This window comes from Osmerus eperlanus, chromosome 16 (assembly GCF_963692335.1).
Source record: "Osmerus eperlanus chromosome 16, fOsmEpe2.1, whole genome shotgun sequence".
Classification (NCBI taxonomy): Eukaryota; Metazoa; Chordata; class Actinopteri; order Osmeriformes; family Osmeridae; genus Osmerus; species Osmerus eperlanus.
In genome coordinates this window covers 11,079,641-11,095,657 of record NC_085033.1, presented here as the reverse complement: position 1 = coordinate 11,095,657, position 16,017 = coordinate 11,079,641, and the positions used below count along the sequence as shown (strand labels likewise).

At 45.8% G+C, this 16,017-nt stretch overlaps 4 protein-coding genes across 7 annotated transcripts; 3 read left to right on the top strand and 1 right to left on the bottom strand.

Annotated features, from left to right (window-relative positions):
- Positions 1-91: 91 nt before the first annotated feature.
- Positions 92-3,004, bottom strand: toe1 (target of EGR1, exonuclease). Its single transcript, XM_062482142.1, has 7 exons — positions 2,457-3,004; positions 2,313-2,353; positions 2,105-2,201; positions 1,854-2,012; positions 1,422-1,681; positions 1,141-1,321; positions 92-963 (listed from the first exon to the last, which is right to left on the bottom strand). The coding sequence occupies exons 1-7, from the start codon at positions 2,574-2,576 to the stop codon at positions 202-204; spliced, it is 1,620 nt and encodes a 539-aa protein (XP_062338126.1). The 5' UTR covers positions 2,577-3,004; the 3' UTR covers positions 92-201.
- A 21-nt stretch (positions 3,005-3,025) lies between these two features.
- Positions 3,026-6,472, top strand: si:ch73-382f3.1 (uncharacterized protein LOC100151273 homolog). Its single transcript, XM_062482151.1, has 5 exons — positions 3,026-3,222; positions 3,437-3,608; positions 3,874-4,030; positions 4,212-4,384; positions 4,836-6,472. Exons 2-5 carry the CDS (start codon positions 3,459-3,461, stop codon positions 5,217-5,219), a joined length of 864 nt encoding a protein of 287 aa, XP_062338135.1. The 5' UTR covers positions 3,026-3,222; positions 3,437-3,458; the 3' UTR covers positions 5,220-6,472.
- A 196-nt stretch (positions 6,473-6,668) lies between these two features.
- selenop2 (selenoprotein P2) lies at positions 6,669-8,655 on the top strand. Of its 2 annotated transcripts, none has more exons than XM_062482149.1 (5): positions 6,669-6,785; positions 6,882-7,129; positions 7,421-7,633; positions 8,114-8,222; positions 8,365-8,655. In XM_062482149.1, exons 1-5 carry the CDS (start codon positions 6,783-6,785, stop codon positions 8,653-8,655), a joined length of 864 nt encoding a protein of 287 aa, XP_062338133.1. In that variant the 5' UTR covers positions 6,669-6,782. The 2 variants fall into 2 exon arrangements, with proteins under 2 accessions (XP_062338133.1, XP_062338134.1); XM_062482150.1 differs by having other exon boundaries at positions 6,682-6,701.
- Positions 8,656-9,358: 703 nt separating this feature from the next.
- Positions 9,359-13,210, top strand: elovl8a (ELOVL fatty acid elongase 8a). Of its 3 annotated transcripts, XM_062482148.1 has the most exons (8): positions 9,359-9,586; positions 10,230-10,294; positions 10,473-10,660; positions 10,952-11,032; positions 11,180-11,236; positions 11,372-11,486; positions 11,607-11,734; positions 12,949-13,210. In XM_062482148.1, the coding sequence occupies exons 2-8, from the start codon at positions 10,240-10,242 to the stop codon at positions 13,114-13,116; spliced, it is 792 nt and encodes a 263-aa protein (XP_062338132.1). In that variant the 5' UTR covers positions 9,359-9,586; positions 10,230-10,239; the 3' UTR covers positions 13,117-13,210. The 3 variants fall into 3 exon arrangements, with proteins under 3 accessions (XP_062338132.1, XP_062338130.1, XP_062338131.1); XM_062482146.1 differs by having other exon boundaries at positions 10,952-11,236; XM_062482147.1 differs by lacking the exon at positions 9,359-9,586 and having other exon boundaries at positions 10,074-10,294; positions 10,952-11,236.
- The last annotated feature ends 2,807 nt before the right edge of the window (positions 13,211-16,017 follow it).

The window sequence follows — 16,017 nt, the reverse complement described above, 5'->3', positions numbered from 1 at the left end:
TGGATTTCAATGGGATTTTCCAGAAGAATTTATATCAGGTGTTGACTAACTAACATTAGATCACATCAGTAGTCTTCAATGCATTCAAAGATATGATTAACAAAGGTAGTCTTTTATTGAAAATATCACTAACTTAAAATCCAGCCATTTATCATTTAACAATCTCTAAACCAAAATTCATCAAGCTGGAAAAACTTAGCCCTATTTTGTAGGTTTGTCTTGTTCTTTGGCCTTTCCCCACACTAGCTCCATCTTGTGTGTGTGGGCCTTGGAGGACTTGGAGAAGGTGCTCTTGACAATGTGGAGAGGAACAGACTTTCCACTGAGGTACACCTTGTTGTGACATTCAGGAAGCCAGGAGGACTCCTTTCCCTCCTTACTCTCTCGTTTGGCCAGCATAGCAGCATAGGAGAAGATGTACCCGGTCATGAAGCCATCGAACCCTGCCCTGTGGGAGCCTCCCTCCACCTTCTTCATGGCCTCCATCTTGGCTGCCTCAGGCTTGGCTGCCTCAGGCTTAGCTGTCTCCAGCTTGGCTGCCTCAGGCTTGGCTGCTTCCAGCTTGGCTGCTTCCGGCTTGGCTGACTCCGGCTTGGCTGCCTCCAGCTTGGCTGCCTCAGGCTTGGGGGGAGACTGTGGCTCTGGGACTCCGTTTCCCTTGCTGTTGGCTGAGTCCGTCTTCGTGTTGTCAGCGCTGCGTGGCTCCTTGTCTGGTGACGCCATCGTTATTGTTGTCGTCTCCTGGACCTCCAGCTCCGTGTGAGCTTTCTTGTTCTCAGGAGCCCCCTCAAAGTCGACCGCCCCGGCCCCCGCGTCCCCCTCTGCCCGTGCCCCTCCCTTCTGCTTTTTCTTCCTCTTCCTCTTCTTCCGTTTGTCCTCCTTGCTCTTCTCATCCTGCTGGATGATGAGGTCGGTGTCGTGAGACAGGGGGCACTGGGAGCCATTGGGACACCAGCCGTATGCCTATGGAGCGCAGACAAGACGACTTTAAACCTTCAACCAGGTTCAGTTCATTTTGATTTAGAATGTAAGGGAAAACAAATTAAGACAGGAAATATATTTTTTTAAACAAACCCATGGAAGAAAATATATTTTAAATGATGGGACATTTTTTGCATATGTTTGCAGTTTGTTACTGACTGAGAAGCGCTCGCAGACTGTCAGAGTTCCCTCTTGGCTGCTTCCTGCCAGACACGGCCTGTAGTCCACGTAGCTAGACATGTGACCTGAGTAGTTACAAAACTCCAGGAAAACATTAACCGCACCATCGGAACCGGCATCGGGCTCACCAGCCTCGACACTCCTGGAGTTGTCCAGCTTACTGAGGGAGAACAAGAGAAAAGAACCCTCCATCAAAACATGGAACTACATCCTGGGAGAGCAGTGCTGGTTTAGTGCACAATAAATGGTAGCATACTAACCATTTCTTGTAGGCGTACTCTAGGTAGGAGGCAGGGAACCTGAGCTCATATTCAGTGACATACTTGGTGTCGTATATCCCAGCTGGGAACATCTCAGACAGGTCTGCAGTGAAGGTGCCCAGCTTATCAGGCAGGTGGGCGTAGAAGCACTGGTACAGGAAGACCATATCTATCAGGCCATTGTGCAGCACCAGAGGCTTGCGTGCACGCAGAAACTCCATAAACAGGTTACGGATGGCGACACCATGGGGAGGCCCTCCCTGGACAGAAAGGAGGAAGAGATCTCTGATTAGTACAAAATACATTCCTAAACATTTGCACCCTTGTTCATTGTGCACTTCCTGAAATCTGAGATATTTGGGCTGGTGAATGGGAGAATAATCCCCATAATTGTGTGTGATTAATGTGAGTGTGTGTGTTTCAGATTCTCACCTTGTCATTGCCTTTGTGGTAGGGGACCCCCTGCGCGTACTGTTTGTTGAAGTCAAAACCATGCTGCACCAAGAACTGCACTGACTGAGGCTCAATGATGTACTCCTCAGAGCAGAGCAACGTCAGATTGTACACCTGTACCATGTATGTGTCGGCTGCCTGGAAACAAAGTTGAATGTTTAGTCAGTCAAAATCAAAGTGATGGATCAATCAGATTTGAAAATACTGTTCTGCTGGAGCTGAAGGTGCACCTTGCTGTCGAGTTTCTTGTAGCAGGCTATTCCAAGGGACAGGATTGAGCGAGTGCGGGCCGCATTGACGATGGCTTTATAACGGTCCTCTATGGATCTGATAACCGACAAATGGCCATATTAGATTTGGGTACGCAAACATTAGAGACAAGTTTGCTGATTGATATCCTATTGCTTCGTTAGACAATATGACATGGATCTCACTCACTCTGCCAGTAGAGCTTTTCTGGATCCAAGGCCACTCAATTCCTATTTCAGAACAGGGACAGAGAGAGACCAGTGTTTATAAGTGGTATGAGTTTATTTAAGTACTTAGTTATAGCCACTTCATCACAGCTTATATGGCGCTCACCGTATCGACAGCAATGAAGGAGGAGGTTTTCATGGCCAGGACCATAGCAGGCCACAGCTCTTTGAAGTTATCATTCTGTACGTCAATGACTGGGACTACCACAGAAGACGTCATATCCATGTGGATTTTTATAAATGTAACTAGCAATGTACGTAACGCCTAATAACAGTTGCCTAGGCCAACAAACTGCGTTTATGTTGCTAATTGGCTAGTTTTGTGTGCCACACAGCTATATTACAGTATGAATACTAAGATTTCAAATGCATACTACTACAATGAATGAGCTAGCTACTAAGCTAGTTGACGCTAATTCACGGTTAACCGTAACAACCAATGCAACTGAATCGTGTAGTATTCAACTATCAGATATACTGGGGAATTCATTATTATTATATCATCGCTTGTTTAGTTGCTATATCTGTGCAAGCTAGTTGAGTATTTTTGGAATAAACGAATAAAGAAAACTGCAGGACGCTAAAACTGAAAACACTCCAACGTGCTCCGCTTTGCTTTGGTTCATGAGGCAAACGTCACTTAGGATAAAGGACCCCGATGGCAGTAGTAACATTACTTGTTTGAAAATACACCATATTTTGTATTTTGCTCACCAACATATTTAAAATACTGTGAGTGAGGAACTACTTATTGAATACAGACCGATACATAATACCAGTTTTATTTATTAGTCATTGTATATTTCCTATTATTCTCTAGAAAATCGAATTCTACAAAGGCAGTATTTGGACATACTGTGCTTATTGCGTCGGTAAGCTCAACGTTTAAGGCCAAGTGCGCCATTTTGGCTCAAACAAAGTCAGAAACGTTTTGTAAATAAATGTTTTAATTTAAAAACGTTTACAGGAAGGACATCAAGGCATGTCTATATTTACACTACATATTCTTGTTTCATCTACATATTTATAGTATTTTGTTGTTGTCCTCTCATAACAATTGAAAAGTTCTGCTAATTTTAACGTTAGGCTAGCTAGCTCGCTGCTAGTTATGGGTGGATGTTCAGCTCCAAACTGCTCGAACTCAACAACCATTGGGAAACAACTATTTCGTTTTCCCAAAGATCCTGTACGAAAGAAGAAATGGCTGGTGAACTGTCGGCGTGATTTTGTACCCACTCCACACTCCAGATTGTGTCAGGTAAAGTTTCAATGGACGGCAGTATGACTAACTTTTTTTAGCCAGCCAAGTACAATACTGAGCAACAAAACAGTTTCTTAGTTAACAACGATAACGCTCCAAAAGCTACAGTGTTTTACTTTGGCTATGTTGTCTTAATCGAATTGAACTGACTGTAAGAAGTAGCTCTACTGGTTCCATTGCATTGCAAGCAGCGCAGTTTCTTCCATGTGATTCCAAACTACCCCTTGTTTATGAACTGATGTTTTGCGCAATTTTTTTTCAGGACCATTTTGAGCCCAGCCAGTTTGAAGAAATAGCCAGGTCGCCAGCAGGGGGAAAGAAGCTGAAACCAAACGCTATTCCCACTTTATTTAGTGTTAGAGACCCACCTTATCCCATCGCCACTCCTCAGATTCTGTTGCCATTGAAACCAGAGCCAGGTATGCATACTACAACAAAGTTTTCTAACACAGAACCTTTTTTTAACCAGAATTAGTAATATCAAGTCTTGACTTTAAACTGAAATGGTTGCTTCTATGGATTGGGGATCATTTAAATATATATTTATAGTTTGCCTTGTGTGTGAGTGTATGTGAAAGTCATTCTGTCCTGGCATACTAGTGGAAAGAGATCTGAATGTGGGAGACCATGGCTATGCCAGGCGTCAGCCTCTGCCAGGGATGGAAGATGAGGATGCAGACATGGAGGAGTTGGAGCACCCCTGTACCAAGTGTCAAATGTACAAGAAACAGCTGGAGCAGGAGATGCAGCATACAGCCAGACTGCAGAGAGAGGTGTGCACATGCTACCAAACCTGTTAACTGTTGTCGTTGATTATAATGTAATGCTGACAAACATTCATAGCATTGTAGCACGAATGGGTCTTGATCCTCTCATTGCCTTTTTCGATTTGTAAGGAGCATTATGAACGGGCTCAGACCAAAATGCTTCAAAATAGAACTGGATTGATACAACAAATCAGAGCAACGAAACATAATCTTGGTTGTTTTATTTAAACATTTCTCTTCCACCAGATCACCTGATATGGGCTGGTTTAACTGTTGTGATTGGCCTGACCAGATTCTGGTTGAAGGAAAATCTGTTTAAGTGGAAGGGTGGCCAGAACCATCTGCCAGAGCTAGATAGTACTACACTCAGGCTACGAGTGTAGTACTATCTAGAGAAAAACAAATACACGTTGGTTGTAACCTAAAAATCCTTTCAATTATACCTGTTGTGTTCCAGGCAGAGGACATGAAGAAGCGCCTGTACAGACTAGACAAGATTGAGAAGGGCCTCCAGAACTTTCTGTACGAGGACCAGATCCGGGCCCTGTCGTTGACCAAGCGCTCGCGACGGGCCGTCTGGTCTCCAGAGACGGTGCTGAAGGCCCGGAAGATCCGCTGTGCCGTGGGCACCAAGGGCTATGAGTTCCTGCGAGAGATGGGCTACCCACTCCCCTCCTACAGGACACTGTGTAACCGCCTGGAGACCAAGATCATGGTCACCACGGCGATGAGCTGCGAGGAGCTGGCGGAGCTGGGACTGGGCCTCATGACGTCCTGCGACAGCCCTGAGGGGGAGGAGGATGGGGACAATGACGAGGAGCTACTGGGAGTCATGTCCTGATCCACACACTTGACTTTGACTTCTCCTCCTCGTTCCTGCTGCCACAGAAGGCAGAAGGCACAGGCATTCCCCTTCCTCACCAGGCAGTCTGTGACCTGTGGCTTCCACAGCCTGGTCACCATCCTGAGAGACTTGAGCTTTGCCGTGATGTGTATTTTCATTTGATGCAAATGCACAGGATGCCATGACGACGTAGCCAGCCTAAGTTGGACTGCTGGGTGATGACCAGATGTGGTGGCTGGCTGCGTGGTGTGCAGGTGCCCTCTGTTCTAGGAGCGATTTGCTTCAGGTCTTGTTTCACGCTAATAAGTATGTAAATGAAACAAAAAACCTTCCTCGTTTTGCTTCAAAGTGCTTAAAGTGAAGTATTTAAAGGTTCGACCCGTACACCCTGTACCCTTCCACACCTGTGCTTTATCAAACGCAAGGTTATCAGATCAGCACATTGTTCATAGGGTGATCTGAAGGGGCCCCCATTCACAAGGATGGGAGAGTTCGATGGCATTCATGTCGAAGTTCAGATTCTTTTAGAACAGGTTTGGCTGGTTTCTATAGTAACCATGTGCAAGCACTCCTCTCCTCAGATGGGATGAAGCGGGTTGCAAAAACAACCGTCGCACTAGTCGGATCAATTGTATCTACTTCTTCATCTTGTTCACACACTAAAGGGACTTTAGAACACATGTAGTATACCTTGATGAACACAGTCACTGTGTAAAATAATAAAGGCAAATGTGTTGTATTGTGTTTAAAATACCCGTAGATGAAGTGAGTGGGATCAGTGTTCATGGAATGCGCAGCACAGACATCCTTGTTTTGTACTTTGACCGGATCAAAGTACCACCCACTCATTAGAATTGATTGCCTTTTGTTTTTATAACGCAAATCAACATCCAGTGAACTCATCATTGGTCTGGTTCCATAAAGCCTAACTGGAAAGAGCAGCATGGGCAGGAACTCTCTTCTCTTGAATTTCCACATATTGAATGATCGAAATCAGTCTGGCTAGCTGCCAACCATGCAGGTTTTGTACCATGTTTGTCCACCCCCTAATGCAGCACCAACCTTGACCCTTTTGGACATGGCCTAAACTTTGCTTAACGGTAGTCACTATCACCCCATCAGGTAGTGTAAACATCGACTGATTACCTTATGAAATGTTTTTATTGAAGTGTAAAAATGTATAAATGGGTCTTCTGCTGGGTTAAATACGTGGAGTTGACATGATATGCATTTATTAAATACTAATAATGTTGGCACTTTTATTGGTTAATGTACACCTTTTCTTTCTGCTGAAGAGCAAACTTAGATAACCTGTGGGGCATCGTTGTGTTGACCACGTTGGTTTCACAATCACTTGCAGCCTCACCAGATTGGTTTAGCCTGTTTGTTTGGGGGCAGTGCTTGGCTTAGAATCCATCTTAAAAAACAGGACTGAGCTGTTTGGGTCAGTGAGAGAAGGGGGCGAAACTGGACTAAGAGGTTATTCACACTACATTCTCATCAAGCCCATGCTTCATCCGTAGCATGTGGTATTTATAGCGTATAATCCTTTAAGGAGACATGGTACGAGTGACCGTGAGCACTGTCATTTAGAATGAACACTTGGGAGTTTTCTGGAGATACATTGAATGTACTGTAACTCCTGGATGTGTTCCTCAGGTAAAGCTTGTGAGGACACGAGCGACGATGTGGGGTGTCCTGGTTCTGTGGCTGTGGGCAGCCCTGCCAGGGCTGCTCTGGGCATCGCCCCTGTTCCTGGAGCGCGACAGCAACACCTCCAGCATCTGCAAGCCTGCGCCTCACTGGAAGGTCCAAGGACAGAGCCCTATGGAGGGGCTGCTAGGAGATGTAGTCATAGTAGCTCTGCTGAAGGCCAGCTGACACTTCTGTCTCATTCAGGCCTCCAAGTAAGAGAGAGAGGGTCTGAACGGACCTTTGTTCATTTACAATGAATTGGAAAAGTTAAAGACTATCATGTAATGTTTGAAAAGTCTATGTTTGAGATAAGAGTAGGTTATCTTCATAAACTTGTGATTATCATGGAATCAAAGGCTTGTCAGAGAGCAGTAGACAAGGACTTAAGAAGCAACCATGTATTGCATGGTTGCAGATATATAAGCATGTCAAGTATGGTTTCATATTGATGATAGATCACCCTTTAGTTCTAAAAACACCAAATGATTTGTGGTCGTGTACAGACTCGGGGGCCTGCGTGAGCGTCTGCTGCGCAGCAACATGACAGGTGTGTCGTTCCTGATTGTGAACGCGCAGGACGCCCAGTCCAGAGCCATGTACTGGGAGCTGAAGAGGAGAGCGCCCCCTGGCATCCCCGTCTACCAACAGTCCCCCCTCCAGGACGACGTGTGGGAGGCCCTGAACGGAGACAAGGATGACTTCCTGGTCTATGACAGGTAGGCCTGATGACTTCCTGGTCTATGACAGGTCGGCCTGATGACTTCCTGGTCTATGACAGGTCGGCCTGATGACTTCCTGGTCTATGACAGGTAGGCCTGATGACTTCCTGGTCTATGACAGGTAGGCCTGGACCCCACTCCTGCTCCACCTTGGACATTTACCAGTTTAATGTTATGTATACATCTTTGAGTTGGTATTTTTCACGACATGAGCCTAAAATGGGGAGTCAGGTGGCTGAGCGGTTAAGGAATCAGGCTAGTAATCAGAAGGTTGCTGGTTCGATCCCCGGCTCTGCCAATGACGTTGTGTCCTTGGGCAAGGCACTTCACCCTACTTGCCTCGGGGAGAATGTCCCTGTACTTACTGTAAGTCGCTCTGGATAAGAGCGTCTACTAAATGACTAAATGTAAATTTCTAAATATAAAATGACTGTATTTCCTCTTCTTTCTTTGTTGTCCCGTTTCTTTCTCTCCTAGGTGTGGACGGTTAACGTTCCACATTGTCCTGCCATACAGTTATCTCCACTACCCCTACGTGGAGGCAGCGATCAGAGCCACCTACCAAAAAGACATCTGCAACTGTACTGTGAGTAGACCTACACACACATAGATTAGAATTCTATAAGAAAACCTAATCTGGGCTGCGGTCTCGCATGTGGGATCGGATAGCATCTTCCAGTTCATTTCTAACATTGCATTTCTGGTGTGTAATGTCACACCATCGGCAGAAGGACTTCATTTCGATAATGTCAAGTCATCGTGGGAACAACACCCAGAGCAATGACACAACGAGCAGCACAGAGATGAGTGGCTTCAGTGAGAATGACAACAGCACAAACCCTATCACAGTCAGGACTACAGTACCCACAAGTATCAACAGTGCCGCTCCAGGTTTGGAAGTGCAACCCAATGTCTCCGAGGCAGACAAGGGGGGTAACGCACCCCAACTTCATCATCATCATCAACAGCACAGTCAACATCATGGCTCTCACAGTGACATGCAGCAAGTCTTAAATTAGAAGACTGTTCCCTGACCTTGAGTAACTGGAGCATCAGGCGTATGTAATATGTAAATTCATTGGAAATCGACGTGATGTATCTGCACGTATTACCATATTATTTTAATATTTTCGTTTTTTTCAGGGACTTCTCAACAACAGGTGTTTTGTCTATCTTCTCACTGTCAGTGTTGACTTTTGGTAATTTGATACGTGGAAATGTGATCTAAGAACAGAACTGGATATGGAGTTGTTTAGCCAACCGGTAATGTCCACCAGTTCCTCCATGTGGTGGGGTGACGAGGTCTCTCTTGTGCAGTTGATGAAGTTTGTGGGTCAAACCACAGAGAGGTGCCTGCAGACGGATGGTTTGCACCAGAGATCAGGACTGACCGTCACCCAGCCAGGACTGGGACACTGGGAGAATGACTTACAAAAAAAACACAACTTGGGTCCGTTTTGAACCCCCACACATATGGGAAAAAATGTATACAAACCATGTAAACTGTCGCAAAATGTTGTGGTCTGCTTGGATACTACTTTATTGGAGGAGTGTGTGTAGGTGTGTTCCAATAAACTCGAGAAAATCATAAATTATGAATGGATGGAGCAACATTGTGTTGAAACTGTTACTTAAACAATGCATATTCACCCGTATTTTCATTTTGCAAGCTTTACTGCATCGCTTGGTTGGTATTGTCTCGGAGGTTTGGCCCTACACGTTTGACCTAGCGTCCCTCCCTCAGTTAACACTAAAGCATATGCACGATGTCCAGCAGGTGGACATAGAAGTTCGGTGTGGGATGACGGGTATAGACGTCTCAGGTCACCGTTACATCCTCCAATCAACAACAATAGCAAGTCTGTAGTGGGACAACGGAGATAATTTTATTCTGATAAATAACTGGTCTGATTTCAATTTAGCGAGGATCGGGTCATCTTCGTTCTGGAAGTAAGTGAATAACAACAGTTTAGCCTACAGACGTATCGACAGCATGTCATGCAGGTAGGATGAATGTAGCTTGAGTAGCCTATAGACACTGTAAGCGCACGTTTGCTTTAATATTTTGATAGACGCAAATACACACAACAATACGTTGTGTTTACCATTTCTTGATAGAGTAGCCTACATTAAACTAAAAACACTAATAGCACAAAAGGGGCGTTTTATTTATTTATTTATTTATTTAACCATTAAAGGTTAAATAAATATAGGCTACTTGTGTAATATTTACTCATTATCAGTTCAGGTAGGCTACTATTATTTACGCAGTTTGGTAAAAGTTGGGTTGTCTCTGATACGCTGTAACGTTTGTTGTAGGGCGAGTCTATAGTTGTGTACGGGATTTTCTAAATCCTGAAGCAAGAAGATAAAGAAGCTTACTTAGCTTAACCAACATTGGTTGACTTCAGTATTTAAACGGTGTCCAATGTTATCATACAGCCATCCTGAGCCACCCAACATCTGACCAAATAGTGCGTCTGTTGCTCAAAAGCATTATGCACCATTTAATCGATAGATGGCAGCACCGTCTTACTTTTAAAAATGCTGTCCACTGTGAGTAAAGAAAATTGAATTTAATTGATGGTTGCAGGTTTTCTCAAATGGCCACATGGCAGAAAATCAAGCTCTTCTACCAAGGAGTACTAGAGAATGGAGGTAGGCTGAGTAGCCAATAAACACAAATAAAAGCACTATACATTTCTGAAATAAGTCCTCAATGTTTAAAATAAAAAATACTTTTCTTGCTCTGTAGAAGAATATGTTTTGGAGAGTCTCGCCAGTATATCTCCTGCTCTTGCTGGTCCCATAGTTGTCTTTCTTGTGTGGGTTTTAGACAAGAGAACGGAGGGCTGGTTGCTGGTGTACTCGCCTGTGCCAGTCACCTGCATCTTCCTGTGTTACCTGCTGCTCATATGGATGGGACCTAAACTCATGGAACACAGACAGCCAGTCAACCTGAAGCCTGTGCTTATTGTTTACAACTTCGCCATGGTCTGCCTGTCAGCTTACATGTTCTATGAGGTATTCACAATGATCCAAGGCTCATCCAGCCACTTCTGTTACCTGTTATGTTCATCTCCATCCAACTTTCCAGCCTATCTAGAAATTGTTTTACTAGCAACTATCTAGCCACCTATTAAATAAATGTAAAGAAAGACTGGGGTGGAGTTACAATGGTTACAATTAGAGATGTTTCTTTTTCATTTACTTCTTCTCCTCTCTCTCTCTCTCTCTCTCTCTCTCTCTCTCTCTCTCTCTCTCTCTCTCTCTCCTTCTCTTTTCTTTCTGTCTATTGATTATTCCCTTTCTCAGTTCACAGTGTCCGCCTGGTTGGCCAACTACAGTTTGCTGTGTCAACCTGTTGACTACAGTCACAGCCCGCTGGCAATGAGAGTAACTACAACAGGCTCACGTCCTCAGTCAACATCAAAGCTCACCATTGTCCATATTAGTTCAAACAGCTCATTGAGATGTATCTTCTTTGTGTGTGTGTGTTTGTGTGTGTGTGTGTTCCTGTGTTCTGGCTCCTGTGTGTGCCAGATGGCTAAGGTGTGCTGGTGGTTCTATTTCTCCAAAGTAATTGAGCTCAGTGACACAGTGAGTATATCAGAGGAACCCGGAGGGTTTCAACCAGGGTCATCTGTGCTCCAGATGAGATTTCAGAAAGCTGCACTAAGCACTTTTGCCTGTTGATAGTATGTCTGTGTGTGCGTGTGTGTGAGTGTTTTCCAGGTGTTCTTCATCCTGAGGAAGAAGAACAGCCAACTGACATTCCTGCATGTCTACCATCATGGCACCATGATCTTCAACTGGTGGGCTGGGGTTAAATACGTGGCCGGGGGTCAGTGTGCGTATCCTAGCTGTTCATTGTTTGTGTGTGTGTTTGTGCATGCATGTGTGTGTTTGTGTGTTTTTACAGTACTGTATGTTAATACATCCCTGTATTTCTGTGTGTTTGTCTGCCCAGCCTTCCTCATAGGCCAGATCAACTCTCTAGTCCATGTGGTGATGTACCTGTACTATGGACTGGCTGCTGTGGGTCCTCACATGCACAAGTTCCTGTGGTGGAAACGTTACCTCACCTCCCTGCAGCTGGTGAGAGACACACACACACACGCACGCACACAGGAACACACACACAGTATATACTCCCACACAAAGATTAGGCCTCATCTTGGACAAAGAAAGTCTATATCTATATCTCCACACTTTTAGTCCATCCCATCCCACATATTCTGTTCTCTAGAGAAAACCCTGGACTGGGGGAGACTGTACTGGGAGAATTATGTTGTCATCAACGGATTGACTTAACAGTACCCTAACTAAAAATCTAACCCTGTCCAGTTGATGTCTATCAACATTGTCACACTTAATACAACCAAGGCTTGTCTAATTGACTGAGCCCTAACAACTATAAACCCATGGAACTCTAACTGCTTTAACCCCTCAGTGCCTGAAGCTCTCTAATTAAGCGTTGGTAGGGTAGGACAATAGCAGGGCAGTTAACAGGGTTAGTCAGGGAGATAATCAGCGTCAGAGCTTTATAGCTCTTACCCACCCTACCCCCCTCCTGACCTGGGCCTGGCCCTAACCACAACCCCAGGCTTGGACCCTGGAGAGCCTGTTGAGCCTGGGCCTCAAACTAAGTCCCCATCTGGAAGGACCTGAGAACAGTTTTAACTGAACATCTAATCCAGATTAGAATAATCTATTGTCTCTCGTAATTATCATGCCCTCATACATTTAGTTCCTTATTTGACTGAAAGCAAAGTCAAATATTTTAAATGATATCTTACGATATAGAAATTAGTTAAGTGTTCCCTATAGTGTCTATACTATTTTTCTATTTGAAAACTGAAGGTGGGTACGGAGCAATGATTTGAATCCAAACAGGCTTTGACTCTAATCAGGATTTTAAATCGCCCCAGCGATTAAGGTTCTGTCCAGACAGACAATGGCACCATATGTATTTCCCATTAACTCTGCTGACTCACACAACTACACAGTTGTTTGTTAGGCTGCTGCCCCAACTCTGGTCAGAGTCGGATGACAACGTGTGTCAGGTTGAGTGTGTTGTTATGAAAAGGCCTAGAGAGAGCCAACTGCCATCGAGGCCTGTCTGCTCTGAAATCATAATTCTACTCCGTTTTTGACTTCTACCTGTTTGTGACTTGAAGAACAATTTCAAAATGTGCCTGAATCTAGGTTAGACAAGTTTCACAACAACAGCAAAAACCTCCTTGCCTTTGTGCACTTATGTTTCTCTGTGTGTGGGTTTAAACAATACTTTGTATGCTCTTTTCACTCAGCTCCAGTTCCTCATTGTGACGATCCACACCACCTACAACCTCTTCACTGACTGTGACTTCCCGGACTCCATGAATGCTGTGGTATTTGCTTACTCCCTCAGCCTCATCGCTCTTTTCAGCAACTTCTACTACCAAAGTTACCTCGCCAAGAAGGCCAAGAAGATATGAGGGAGATGAGAGCAAATGGATACTTATTTATTTGTCTTTACTATGTGTGTCGTGTTTTTTCTATATTTATTGAGTGTCTCAGTAAAGCTGTTGTTTTCAGGCTGCTTTATCTGCATGTCGTCTAAGCCTCTGATTTAGCCCTATAATCTAAGCAGACACACACACTCACGCATACGTACATACACATTTGGTTTTGTTCTTGATGTCAAACCAGCAGACTCACCCACACACATGCATTGCACACACGCACTCACACACACACACACCCGCACACACACACAGACACACACACACACACTCACTCACTCACACACACGCACATCTTCCATTCTCTCTTCCCATCCCCCTCTAGTCATTAGGGATGAAGTCCAAGCCACGCTCTGGCGACTCTGCCAAATTGAAATAAACCCGGACAGACCTCCTCTCTCCTCCTCCTCTCCACTTATCTATCTAATCTCCCACCATGACACCTCATTTGTCTCAGAGAGCCATTGGCTGGGGCTCTACCAATCACCAGCCAGCTGGCAGTGTCCTTAGAGGGCGTGAGCTCCTCCCACTGTGACAACTCTGTCCTTATCTTGGGCTGCAGTTCCATTCTCCAGCCTCGTCCTGTAATTCACTCCTACTTATGGACTGGAAAGCACTAGACTAGTGCGAGAATGGACTAGACAGACATGCATGCATATAGTTCTTAACATCCTCCAGTGTTCTGGGATGCTCGGTAGTAAAGGAACACACTTCAAAGGGAGAGGGGAAGACTCTCCTGAATCACGGTCACCCGATGAACCTAAAGCCTCACGGTCTGACAGGTTCATAGCACAGGAACGCCTCATCTCGAGACTGGTCCAAACCCTTTCCACACGAATACCATTCACCAACTATCGCTTTGCTTTCATGCAGACAGGCAGTTGGCACTGGATTAAAAAGCAATGCGTGTCAGAGAGGGTAGGGTACCCAGAGACCCTGATCCGCTTCTCCTCCTCTCTCCCCCTTGGCACAGATCTCTCCGTTCTCGCTGGCCTGGCCATGACGTAGAGGCCTGCAGTGTCAGAGAGCCACTGTCCGCTAGTGCATTCTCCTGCTGGCTTGAATAGCAGGCCTGGCAGCTGTCTAGTTAAAGAGCAGCTCCACATTCTCCCAGCACAGTGGAGCCAGGCCCCTGACGTCTTCAGGAGGCCTGTCAGGACCAGGGGGACACTGAGGGCCTTTGTGGCCCACGTGTAGCGTGTAGGCTGTGTGTGAATGACTCCCCTAGTTACAGCTGGCTGGTGTTACTAACCATATGCTGCTGGCTAGTACACTGCTGTCACACTCCTTCTCTCAATTCTCTCACCCCCCCCCCTCCCTCCCTCCCTCCCTCCTCCCCTCTCTCTCTCTCTCTCTCTCTCTCTCTCTCTCTCTCTCTCTCTCTCTCTCTCTCTCTCTCTCTCTCTCTCTCTCTCTCTCTCTCTCTCTCTCTCTCTCTCTCTCTCTCTCTCTCTCTCTCTCTCTCTCTCTCTCTCTCTCTCTGACTGCCGACTGCCAAAAGGGCATTCTGACTTGTCACTTGACTGGGATCCACAGCGCTGCTCTCGGGCGTGCAGTCACAGCATCGTGCTGATGAGGGCTCGTTTCTCCAGCGAGACACTAACAGCTCCAAAGGAACACTCCCAGTCTCTTCCTGCAAGCAATCCGCCTCAGGTTGAGGGGATGCCAGCGGAAGAGGCCACTTTAGCCCGACTGCATCTCTCCTCCTTTCTGCTGTGAAGTAGACTGGATCACATTATCCTGCTCGTATCTTACAACCACCCACATGAAACCGCCACCATACTTCCCCAGACATATCCCCTGCTGGACAAGCAAACACATTTGGATCAAGGCCTCCTCACCTTTACAGTCCAGAGACAAAAAAACATAAACTGTCCAAAAGTTGAGATGGATCCCGGTCATGTTGGTCTGTTGGTTTCCGCGGTAACCCCAAGTGCTACCTCATCCGTGGACTGTAATTTGTAATCACTTAAAGGGGAGGCTGAGCCCTCTCCTGGCTCGACCGGGCTGTAATCATACAGTCAGTGAGAGGGGCAGGGGAGCGAGGGCCGGGGAAGGAGGGAGCCAGGGAGAGTGCTTGAAGGTGAACACACTGGTTTCACCACAAAGAGGGTTAACAAGAGGGTGAGCAATCTCAGCTGGCACTCTCATCCCCAGCCTCTTGTTTCAGTCGGCCAATCAGCACCTCTCTTGAAGCCGCCGATTCGACCGCAGGGAGGGAGGGCCGCTGAGAGGAGGTGCTGAACGTGTTGAAATGAGGTCTACACGTAAGTGGGAGAGGCAGAGATGGGATATGAAGTGTTAACCATTTGGTTTCTCGTCAGACGCAGTTTTATACATATATCGAAGGACTAAACACAAACTACACCGGAAGATTTTTTGACTTGAGTCCAAAATCTCAAGTGTTGCAGACTAAGCGAGACAGACAAAAGCATTCTGAAGCACAAATGCACAACGAACAGCAGCCTGCATGGAGCCGAACGCCAAGGCCTTCCGTACAGTGTTGCCTCCAATCCTATTTTTGGAGCCTCCGACCCTCCTATTCTGTGGATTCCATTATCTGTGGGCTGCAAAGAGAGAGAGCGAAACCAAGGACAAAAGGACAAGCACATACAAATTACTGTAGAAACTTAAGATTGAGTTTGACATGTCAAAGCTCATCACTCATTGACGGATTGTCTGTCTCTCGTAGAACGAGCACCAGCATTGTGTCACGGCTTGGCCCTTTGTTTGGGTTGGGGGGGGGTTACCATCTGTCTCAGACACCCCCCAATTACACCACAGTGAGATGAGCCCAATGACCCTGTATCAATGCCACTCGGCCAGACCATTTGTCCATGGAGGTGGATAAGATAGATTTATGGCTTTCTTTGT